Genomic DNA, 11,320 nt, shown 5'->3' on the forward strand with positions numbered 1-11,320 from the left:
CCCAAAACAAGTGACTCCCAACTCATGCTCTTCCCCCTCTCCCCCCCAAGACCTCAACTGGCTCACGTCCAGGGCCCTGGCTCTCCCACTAACCATTTTCCGCTTGGAGCAGAGAAAAGCGTGGCACTCCAGACTCTCACTCTGCTGGTTCTGGGCGATGTATGCAAAGACCTTGTCATGCATCTTGTCTGCGGTGCAGTAGGAGATCCTGGAGCAGGGAGAGGGGAGAGTGAGACCAAAGGCACGGGGGTTAGGAGCTGGCTCCCTTGCCCAACCCCAGACATCCCCCTGGGCCAGGGAGTGGGTGGTGGTGTCGGGGAGATGCAGGATGGCTGGATTTTACCATGTCGGTTCTCTGGGGGGGCCAAGGCTGGAAGGGTAAGGTCATCTGATCCATCCCCCTGCCACCAAGCAGGCTCACGTACAACATTCAGCTAATACAGAATGTGAGCGTGGAAAGAATACTGCTCTGGTAGAAGACCTGATCTCCCACCCTGGTTCTGCCACACGTGGCCTGTATGACCTTGGGTGAGTCATTTAACCCTTGAAGCTCCAATTTTCTAATTTTCAGAAGGGAGAAAGTAATGTTTTCACTGCCTGCCTCACAGCAGGGTTATGAAGGACCTAAAGCATTATAGAGATATGAGCTATTATTGTTGACTTGGGGGGTATCAGAGTTAGAAGGGACCTTGGAAGGCAGAATAATAGCAAACATTCACCCTCACTTTTGGGGTACTAGTACAGGTCAGTGAACAGACAGCTGGACTGGAAATCAGAGGACCTGGGCACTTGCCAGCCTCCCCCCTTCCTCCCCCTGCTCTGGAGCCTAGAGAAGGAGAGTTAGACAGGGGGCACAGTATGAGAAGGGGCTAGGAAGGGAGGGGGACGCCAACTTGTGAAGGGCCTCAATTAGCAAGCACAAGAATCTGGCCTTTACTTGGCAAGCAACAGGGAGCCACTGAACGTCTCTGAGCAGAGGAGTGACGTCACTAGGTTTGAGCCTAAGGAAGTTAAGATGAGCAGCAGCAGTACTGAAGGATGGATGTGTGAGGTGGGGAGAGCAGGGAGGAAGTGAAGGTGAGAAGAGCTATCACAGCCTGGGCAGCTGGTAGTGCTCACCCCTCTTACCCTGGGGATAAATAAATGCTAATTGTGAGAAGCTCAGACTGCCCGAGAATAGGGGCTGTGGCTCCCAGCCTGGACCCCACACTCCTCCAGACTGGCCTCCTCCCAGTGCTCCTGCAGGCCAGCCCCCCGAGAGCTCCTGCAGCAATCAGAACCCCCACCCCTCTCACCCTCAGTTCCTACCTGGCTTCGCAATTCTTTACTTCTCCTACTTAGGAATAAAGCTCAAAAGAGTTCATGTGTTTTTGTAAACTGGAAAGTGCTCTACAAATGCTAAGTATCGTTATTATTTAACAGTGATTCTTAGAGAGTGCCTACCCCTGCGTCCGACAAGACTCAGCATCCCCCAGAGGCCCTACCCCAAGCAGAAGAGTGCTGGAGTAGAAGACCAGGGTTGGGGCTCTGCCTCTGGCACTGGCCAGCCACTGGGGCCCAGAACTCCTCTGACTACCTGGTTCTTCATCTGGACAGTGGGCATAAGCACGTATCCTTCCTGCCAGGCAGGGCTGGTGTGAGAAAGCCCTTTTGTAAGCCTTCATGTTCTAGAAGAGAAATGGGAGCTGGGGTATCATTGACTATTTCAGTCTTGAAATGGCCCCTAAGGATGACCAGCACCATGGCCCCATGGCAGATCTATTGAAGGTAAGTCACAGAGAGTTGGAACAGAGACTGTCAGAGGGAAGAGGGCCCAGAATGGCAGAGCTGGAAGGAGCCTTAGAACACAGGAGGTCAGGGCTGTGAGGGACACCAACTTTTCATCATTTTCAGATGAGTGAACTGAGGACCACAGAAGAGAAATGGCTTGTTGAAGTCGTGCTCGAGAGGCGTGTGTGTGTGTGTTTGTGTGTGTGTGTGTGTGTGTGTGTGTGTGTGTGTGTGGTGAGAGAAAAGAAGCTGAGCAGAGGAGGACAGTTACTAGCAACTCCTCTCTGCCTTTCTCCCCCAGGGTGGCCTATGCCTGGGCTCACCCTGCTCAGCTCCCTGCCACATCCTGCCCTGTTATCTCATCACACAAGCTTAGGCAAGAATTGTCCTTCAAGTCCCAATGACTCCATCCCAATCTGATCTGAAGAGGAGCCAGCAGGCTTCAGAAAAGGAGCCAGAAGCTGGGGCCCTCCTCCCCACACCTTCAGCCTCAGGCCATCATTCACTGATTGATGGGAGCTGGCCAGGCTTCAAGGCTAGCTAGAGTTAAAATCTGGCCTCAGACACTTACTAGCTGTGTGACCCTGGGCAAATCACTTACCCCTGTTTGCCTTAGTTTTCTCATCATAAAATGAGCTGGAGAAGGAAATGGCGACCCCCTCCAGTATCTTGGCCAAGAAAACCCCCAGCAGGGTCATGGTAAGTCCAACACGACCAAACCACATCAATAGTAAGAGGCCAGGCTTCTAGCCCAGCAGCAGCTTTGGTGAGATTGAGTTACCACATCCCTCCAGTGACCCCTCGAGGCAGGCAGCCTGAGGATTATCAGCCCCCACTCTAGAGACAGAGGGTGCAGCAGCCTGGCGATAAGTAGCGGTCGTGAGAGACCACTCGGCCACAGAATCTGAGCTCTGGGGCTGGAAGGGGCCTCGGACGCCAGCTGGCCCAAGTGCCTCACTTTACAGATAAGGAAATTAAGGTCCAGACAGATGATGCAGCTGACCCAAGGCCACACAGGAAGGAGGAATAGGAAGAGGTGGCAGAGGTCCTCTGCCTCCAAATCTACCACTTTCCACTGGGTCAAGGCCCTGCCCAATCCAGGAGGCTGTGTTATCTCCCTGCCCAGGAGCGCGCCGGGCCTGAGCTTTCTTGGGTAGAAACTGTGTCCCTTTTGCCCTCCCTCCACACGGTCTCCAAAGGTTGGTAATAACTGTAACCACGACACGAGCAGCAACAGGGTAAGGAAACCACAATTCATCAGCAGTGCTGCTGGACAGCTCAAATGGGTGAGCAGAGAGGGGCAGAACAGATGCTGTAGTCACACGTGCCAGGACATAGGAAAGTCACTTCCCTTCCCTTTGGCTGGGTTTCCTCACCTGTAAAAATAAAGGGGCTGAACTATAGAGAGGCTGACCACAGAGACCACACAATCCCACCCGGTTCAACCCCTTTTGCCTTACAGCTGAGGAAACTGAGGCCAACCAAGGGAAGGGGAATGACTGACACTGAACGTGCTCAGGTCCCGATCAGACCCATGGCCAGACAGCTCTCAGCTTCCCCCTGTGCCACAGCCCAGAGAGGGGACGGTCAGGGGCAGAGTCACCCAGGAAAGGCTCCCCAGGCCTCTTCCTTGGGCCCTCGGCTGACATGAGGGGAGCTGGGATGTTTCCATGGAAGGGGATGGATGACAACGAGGCACTCTGCTCAGGGCCGGCAACAGGGCCTGCTCCGTCATCCAATGCCACGGGGGCGTTCCAGGCCTAGCCCAAGAAACCAAAGGGCAGCAACCTCAGAGCCCTCTTATTGACCAAGGCCCCTTTCCAAGTTAGCTATGTCAAAACACAAAAGTGTTTGCTGGGTGGATGGTCCCCAAAGAATACACGTTTGCACCCGATGCCTAAAGAGCATCGGGTTTTGACAGAGGTGGCCAACCAACCCCAGCTGGGGCTGACCAGACCGCACACACACACACACACACACACACACACACAGAGTCAAAACTGGAGGCAGAACAAGGGCCCTGGTTAAAACAGGAATGTTTGTCCTTAATAATGAAGCCTGTTGTTCAGGCTTGGTAAAGAGACCGTGTCCAGAGAGCCCCATCTTGCTGCTAACCTGTGTGATCCTCATCAGGTCATTTCCCTTCTCTAAGCCTCAGTTTCCTCATCTGTAAAACAGATAACATAAAACTCCCAGACTCCAGCTTGGCTGTTTCAAGAGAAGGGCAGTTTTAAGTGACCTTCAATTGTGGAAACCCTAACCACAGAGGCCCCATGGTGAACTGAGACAACTCAGCGTGGCAGAGACGTTTTCAAAGACCCCACTGGCGGAGCTCAGGCTGCTCTGGGTCCTACCCCAGCCGGGCAAAGCTTGGCCACATCAGGGTCAGCCTAATTCCACTCGGAGATGCTCATCACCAGCAGATTAGCTGACCACCAGGCAAGTGACCATGCAACCCTCTTTCTGAGGCCCCCACCGGCGTATCTTTTTGTGTCCTGCCCGCTTTGGCTGTCCGGGAAAACCCACAGAAGAGAGCGTGTTTAGATGCACAAAAACAAAATCCATAGAAGTGCAGAGGAAACAAGTTATAATGAAATACAATTATCAAAACATTTGGAAAAGTAAGTTCACAGCACCCAGGCAGATTAAGAACCTTGCCTCCCTTGGCAGCACGGACCCACCATCAGTGGATGCCCAACGATGAGGGACATCATCAGGGAGAAGGGAAGAGCAGAGGGAGACCTCATGGACCTAGGAGTGAGGACGGAGTCTGAATCTGACATTCATGGTGCGGCCTTGAGCTCATCCCTTTACTTCTCTGTGGGAGGAGGCTAATGATATTCTCATTACTCAACCCACAGGACTGTTGGGAAGAAATGCTTTAGTCAACGAAACTCAACAAAGGTTCATTAAGCACCTACTGTGTGCCAGGTGCTGTGCTGGCCAGATGGGGATACAAAACACTCCCTGCCCTCATGAAGCTTCCATTCGGATCAAAGATTTAGAACAGGAAGTAACCTCAGGGGCAGCTAGGTGGCCCAGTGAATAGAGCACCAGCCTTGGAGTCAGGAGGACCTGGGTTCAAATCCGACCTCAGACCAGACACTTGACACTAGCTGTGTGACCCTGGGCAAGTCACTTAACCCCAACTGCCTCACCAAAAAAAGAAAAGGAAAAAAAAAAAAGAAGTAACCTCACAGATCATTTATTTCAAGGGTTCTTAACCCGGGGTCTATGAACTTCTTTGGGGATTTTTTTTTTTAATTTTGATAGATGTATTTCAATAGAATTGTTTTCCTATGTATTCCTATGTACTTCATTTCATGCATTTAAAGGCACTCTCCTGAGAAAGGGTCCAAGGCTTCCCCAGAGCCCCTAAGGGGTCCAGGAACCCTGATCTGGTCTAACCCCTTTGCTCCACAAAGCAGGAGCCTGAGACCCAGAGTTCAGGGATGCCCCTGATGTGATGCAAAAGGCAGTAAAATAGCGGAGGCAGGATTTGATCTCCTGTCTGCTTCCAAACCTAGCAGTGTTTCCACTCCACACCATGCCTTCTCCTACTCAGCAGGATTAATGAGTTAGAGGAGCGAGAAAGCAACAACAGGGCCTTCAGGACCAAGAACCAGGCCAGGGAGGTCTCCAGGGGGCCAGTTACCCGCCAGGGGGTGCATTTTTTGGTCACTGCAACACTTGAAAACCAGTCGATCAGTCAGTTACTGAGTTAATTAGCATTTATTAAGCACCAAGTGTGTGCTACTGATCTACAGCTGAAAGGGACCTTACAAATCAAGGGCAATCACTTCATTTCACAGATGAGGAAATTGAGGCCAAGAGAGGCGGAGAGATTTGCTCAAGGTCACCTGAGGCACAAAGGGGCTGCAGTATGTATCAGTCAGTCAACAAACATTTATGAAGCATGTACTATGTGCCATGCGCTGTGCTAGGCCCTGGGGGGAACACTCATGTTAATAAGATCAGTGATCACTAATGTATTGAAGTAATAAGATTAATCCAGGCATTTAACGGATTAAAAACAGCACAATATGGATAAGCCCGGCTTTGGAGTTGGAGGATCTGGGTTCAGATTCCGCCCCTGGCACTTACTACCTATGTGACCTTGGGCAAGTCGCTCAATCTCTCTGAGCCTCAGTTTCCTCCTCTGTAAAATGAAGGAGCTGGACCACAGGGCCCCAGCAGGTGCCTTCCAGCTCTAGGCCAATGATCCTATGATTTCTGGGGGAGAGGGACGCTGCCCACTGACATCCCCTCATCCACACTTCAAGAGGGCAGCATCTGGGAGCAGGGCCTACCTGTAGATGGAAACGTTCTCAATCAGCTCATTGGTCCCGCTGTCATGTAAGATGATGCCCCTCGGGGAGACTTTGAGGGTCACTTTCCGGAGCTTCTTCCCACTAGCTTTGGCCTTCGGAGAGAAGAGGACAAGCTTGGCTGACAGTCTGGCCTGGCCGCCTCACCATCCTTGAAGGCCACCCCACGCCCTCCCAGGGCTGGAAAGGCTCCTTCCCTTGCAGGTCCTGGCCCCCGGCTTCACAACGCTGCAGGGGCCTCAGCATCAAGCACAGTTGCTTCGATAGCTCCTTATCACTGGACAGGGCCGTTCGTCTTGAGTCTCAAAAAGCCTTTTCTGGAGGCTCTGGTATCATCATGCAGCAGGAGTAGTCAGGAGAGCTGGGTTCTAGTCCAACAATAACTGACCGTGGGCACAGTGCTTCCCCAGTCTAGGCCTCAGCTTACTTCTCTATTGGGGGGGTGTTGGACTTCAGGGGCACTAAGGCCCCCTCTCAGCTCAGACACCACGTTCTGTGGTCCCTCGAAGCTCTGATATCCTATATTCTAAGGGCCCTCCCAGTTCTGAAATTCTGGGTTCCAAGGGCCCTCTCAGCTCTGATATTCTATGTCCTAAGGACTCTCCCTGCTCTTACATTCTGTTTTCTAAGGGCCCTCCCAGCTCTGACATTCTAGGTTCCAAGGGTCCTCCCAGCTCTGACATTCTGGGTTCCATGGGCCCTCCCAGCTCTGACATTCTATGTTCTAACGGCTCTCTCAGCTTGGACGTTTGATAATTCTGGGCTGAGGGAGATGAATGGAGAAGGGGAGACCTTGGGTTTACAAAGAAAAAATGAGGGCAGCACCACTCCCCGTTCTGGAGCAGCGTCTTTCCTCCTTCATGCCCTCCAGTCTGCAGCTGCTGATTGGGTGTTTGGTTGCGTTTTGTGACCTAGCCAAAGGGAAAGAGCAGACCGTGCCCAGGGGATCAGGCCCTTGGGGATGCCTCTGGAACGCCACGCCCAGCCCTTGAGTACTGGGACTCCCTGCCCTTCTTTGCCCCAAGGCCCATTTGAGAGCTGGCACAAGAACTGGGAAATATCAAAGCAAAGGCTTTGAAAGAGGTTTAAAAAAAGGTAAAAATCACCAACAAGGAGTCCTAGGAAGGGTGCCCTGCCCTTGTGGTCACCACGCAAGAGCTACAGTCCTGTCCCCTGTGAGGGGGCCAGAGAAGAGGCCACCCAGAAACACCTCCATCGCCATGTGGGCCCCTGGGGGGCTTCGCATCCCCCTCTTGTCTTATGGAGCTCTCCCCCAAGAACCTGGGCCCAAGTCCTGCTCTTTTCATCCCTGGCACACGTGGGCAGGCAGGACAGCAGACCCAGAATCCACGGGAGACTCCACATACAGGTCTGGCCTCTAACTCCACCCCCGGCCCCTTGGTGCCCCCAGACAACAGCGGGGCCTGCCACCGCCTGTCTCCCAGAGGATTTCAGAACAATGCGTTCTTACAGACACAGGCTCACAGACTCAGATTGTTAGAGCTGAAAGAAGCATTTGGTTCAACCTTCACTTTATAGAGCAGGGAACCAGGGCCCCAGAGAAGTGACCTGTACAATGTCACATTTCCAGGCCTTAGCAGCGCTAGGCTGTGATCCTGGGGCTGCTGACTCCAAGGTCAGGCCTCTTTCTGTTAGGCCATTCTGTCCCCTTCTCACTTACGTCATAGAGGTAGCTGAAGGCCAGGGACCTGTGCCTAGGGCAGGCCAAGATTTCTTCATTTCACACCCCAATCCGTCACCCGAGACAAAGGCCACACTCGCCCTACACAGCCCACCACAGGCAAAAGGCCCAGGCCCAACCCTAGCTTATCTCTTTAGCCCACTGAGTCAGAGAAGGAGAAACCAGCCCAGTCCCACGGCACTCACCGTGGCCACGATGCGCTTCACGGCGGCCGCCGAGAGCTCCTCGCCTTTCGGCTGCTCCACCAGGGTCATGCCCAGGTATTTGAGGTTGAACAGCATCCCCTCCAGCAAGGTCTCCCTTGTGTCTGTCCAGTTCTCAGGTAACTCTGGTTAAGGAGGAGAAGAGAGGGGGGCACAGAGCAACCATGACCACTCATGACTATGTGAGCTGCTCAATGACATCCCATCCTATCACCATACCCCAGGAAGGAGAGGGAGTGTGAGTGTGAGAGTGTGTGTGAGTGTGAGTGTGTGTGTGAGTGTGTATGTGTGTGGGGGGGGGGGTGTGTGCACGCGCACGTGCTGGGGTGGGGGACAAAGCAACCACAGTCCCTCAGTGACATCAAAGAGATACTCTGATCCAGCCAGATGGCATCCTCATCTGGTCCTAGACCGAGGAAGGACTTCCCAGGAAGGTGGGAGCCAAGGTAACAGACAGGGAGGTCAGGAGCAGTCTGAGGGGAAGGAACGTGCTGGTGATGGGAGTAGGAGAGAGCATTATTTTATCAAACTAGACAGAGCTTAGCAATGACAGAATCCTGTCTCAGCAGGGCCCCCAGCTGCCCACATCCCCACTGATCCAGGGAGAGCTGGGGGCTGGATTAGCTAATTAACTGGATGGCAGATGGCGTCAACCAGGTGTGGTATCACCAATAAGGATTCAGGAGAGCATCCCAGGGAAGACTGGAGGTGGGGGGAAGGGAGCAGGGCCTGGACACCCGGAGACCATCGGGGGACAAAGAGGAAGGACAATAAGAATCATAATAATAACAATAACCATAAACAACAACCAGAGCTAAAATTGACATCACACTTTCAGGTTTGCAAAATACTTTACATATACAAGGTGATTCAAAAAGAACTGAATACTTTGCAAAATGTATTACTCAGTAATCAGGTTAAATGTGAGTATATTATAAGCACCAAACTGCAGTTACCCCCTGACATTTCCCAGATAGGTCTTTGACAAATAAGTTTTGACTACATGTTCACATATAACTTAGTTACTGAATAATAAAATTTGCAAAGTGTTTAATTCTTTTTGGATCACCCTATATTAAATCATTTGATCCTCACAACAACCCTGGGAGGTGGGTGCTATTATTATTCCCATTTTACAGATGAGCAAAATGAGGCAGACAGAGGATAAGTGAGCTGCCCAGATCATAAAGCTCCTAAGTATCTGAGGCCAAATTCAAACTCAGGTCTTCCTGACTTCAAGTTGGGGGTGAGTGCTACCCACTTATAGGGACAGACAGACAGACAGACAGACAGACACACACACACACACACACACACACACACACACACACTCTCCCAGACCACCAGCTCTGCTTCCAATGTATCTGAGCCCTGAAGAAGCCCCAAGCAAATAAAAAGTATTTATAAGGAGGATTTGGGCCCAACATGAGAGTAGCCATCTGACAAATGGAGAAACCAAGGCTCCTCCGGGAGGGAAAAGGACCTGCCCAAGGTCACACAGCTGCCACAACACTCACACAATGGCGGCTCAGACCTGAGTCTTCTGATCCCAAGCTCAATATGGTTCCCACTGAACCTCCCTACCTCTCCATTTAAGGAATAATTTCCTGACATGTGGAACTATCTGGAAAAGGGCTGGGCTGCCTCATTAGGTAGGGAGCTCCCCACTGGTGAACATATTTGAGCTGGGGTTTGATGACTACTCATCAGCTCTGAAATCCTATGATTGAATGGAAAGAAAAGCCAGACAGCAGGCAGCCAAGGCCTGGGGGCCTCAGCAGGCAGGAGGAGGAACGTTCTGGACATGGCATGGCGGAATAAGTTGGTGTTTTCATTCATACCCCACATCCCTCCTCCATGTTGGGAAGAGAACAGCCCAGGATGGTTTGGTGAGAGGCCAAGAGGCAACATCTGGGAGCTTTCTAGGGAGATGGGCAAAGCTGGGGGAAGAACACGCCAGACGGGGTCCTGAGGGTGCCAGAGGCAGAGGGCAGCCTGGGTTCAAATGGGCCACAGAGCCTGGAGGGTCACTATAGCAGGAGAGCCTGTGACAGGCCATGTACAGAGAGGAATACCCAGAAGGCAGCCTGCCTGAGAGGAGCTGAAAGACGGGGCAGCAGGAGACCCCACAGAGTGCCACCAGCGTGGTCCTGCGTGTCCCCAAGGTCTACCTTCCACAACGAAGGAGATGGGAGTCCTACTGCCCACAGCTCTAGTCAGACACGTCAGGAACACCGAGTCAGACAGCCAAGAAGCAGTTATTAAGTACCCACTATGTTCCAGGTACTGTGCTAAGTACTGGGGATTAAAAAAAACAAAACAAAACCCAACAACCACAAAAAAACAAAAACAAAACCAAAAACCAACCCCAAACACCTGTCTTGCTCTGAGTACTAAGTTTTAGCGAAAACAATTAACAAAATGGAACTGGTCTAGAGGAAAAGAGTAGGAGATGGCGAGACCACATTATGCGACAATCAGTCACAGGAAGTGGGGACATCTGACCTGGAGAATCAATCAACAAACATTTATTCCATTTATTATTATAAATAATTTATATTTATTCTAGCCGTATGCTAGCTGGGGTACATAAACAAAAAATCATGATCTCTGCTTGTAGAAAACTTACATCCTAACAAGGGGGGACAGCACAAGTCTATGCGGCACAAAGAGAATTAAAATAAATAAATGTAAGTTGTTAACCACAAGACAGGAGGGGAAGGGAGGGGAGGGGAGCCAGGTACTGGCAGCTGGGGGAACCTGAAAAAAGCATCTTGCAGAAGATGGTGCTTGGGCTGCAGCTTAAAAGTAGAAACAGACTCTCAGGGGCAGAGGGAAAGAGGAAGGGCCTTCCGGGCACCTGGGATGGTCCGGGCAAAGTCATGGAGGTGGGAAATGAGTGCTGGTGCAAGGCGGGTTTGGCTAGATAACAGAGCAGTGAGAATGGGCCCAGCTCGTACAGGGTTAGAAGACCGAGGGAGAGCAGAATCATTGTCTTCAAGCCTCTGAAGGCCTCTCCCGAGGAGGAAGGCCTAGATTTGGTCGGTCTGGCCCTGAAGGGCAGAACTAGAAACAATGGAGGGAAGTTACCGAGAGGAAGATTTAAGGTTAAGGAAAAACATCCTGACGATCAGAGCTGTCCAAAAGTGGGCTGGGCACCCGGGGAGGGGGGCGTTCCCCCTAGATGGACATCGCCAACCAGAGCTGAGGAGGAATTCCTGCTCAGATAGGGATTAGGCCGAACATCTTGGGAGGTTTGGGATTCAGGGCTAACGGCGGAGGCCTCGACCTGAGGCTCTGAGAAAAGCCACAGCCCA

The 11,320-nt window shown here is 51.9% G+C and overlaps 1 protein-coding gene across 1 annotated transcript; it reads right to left on the reverse strand.

Annotated features, from left to right (window-relative positions):
- Window positions 1–66: 66 nt before the first annotated feature.
- Window positions 67–10,256, reverse strand: LOC114040407 (low density lipoprotein receptor adapter protein 1-B-like; the record flags this gene model as incomplete). Its single annotated transcript, XM_027858502.1, has 4 exons — window positions 10,175–10,256; window positions 7,986–8,128; window positions 6,081–6,193; window positions 67–208 (listed from the first exon to the last, which is right to left on the reverse strand). Coding segments are annotated over exons 2-4 (351 nt in total), but the record flags the coding sequence as incomplete, so codon positions are not given.
- Window positions 10,257–11,320: the final 1,064 nt, after the last annotated feature.

Source organism: Vombatus ursinus, unplaced genomic scaffold (assembly GCF_900497805.2).
Source record: "Vombatus ursinus unplaced genomic scaffold, bare-nosed wombat genome assembly UNPS02013083.1, whole genome shotgun sequence".
Taxonomy (NCBI): domain Eukaryota; kingdom Metazoa; phylum Chordata; class Mammalia; order Diprotodontia; family Vombatidae; genus Vombatus; species Vombatus ursinus.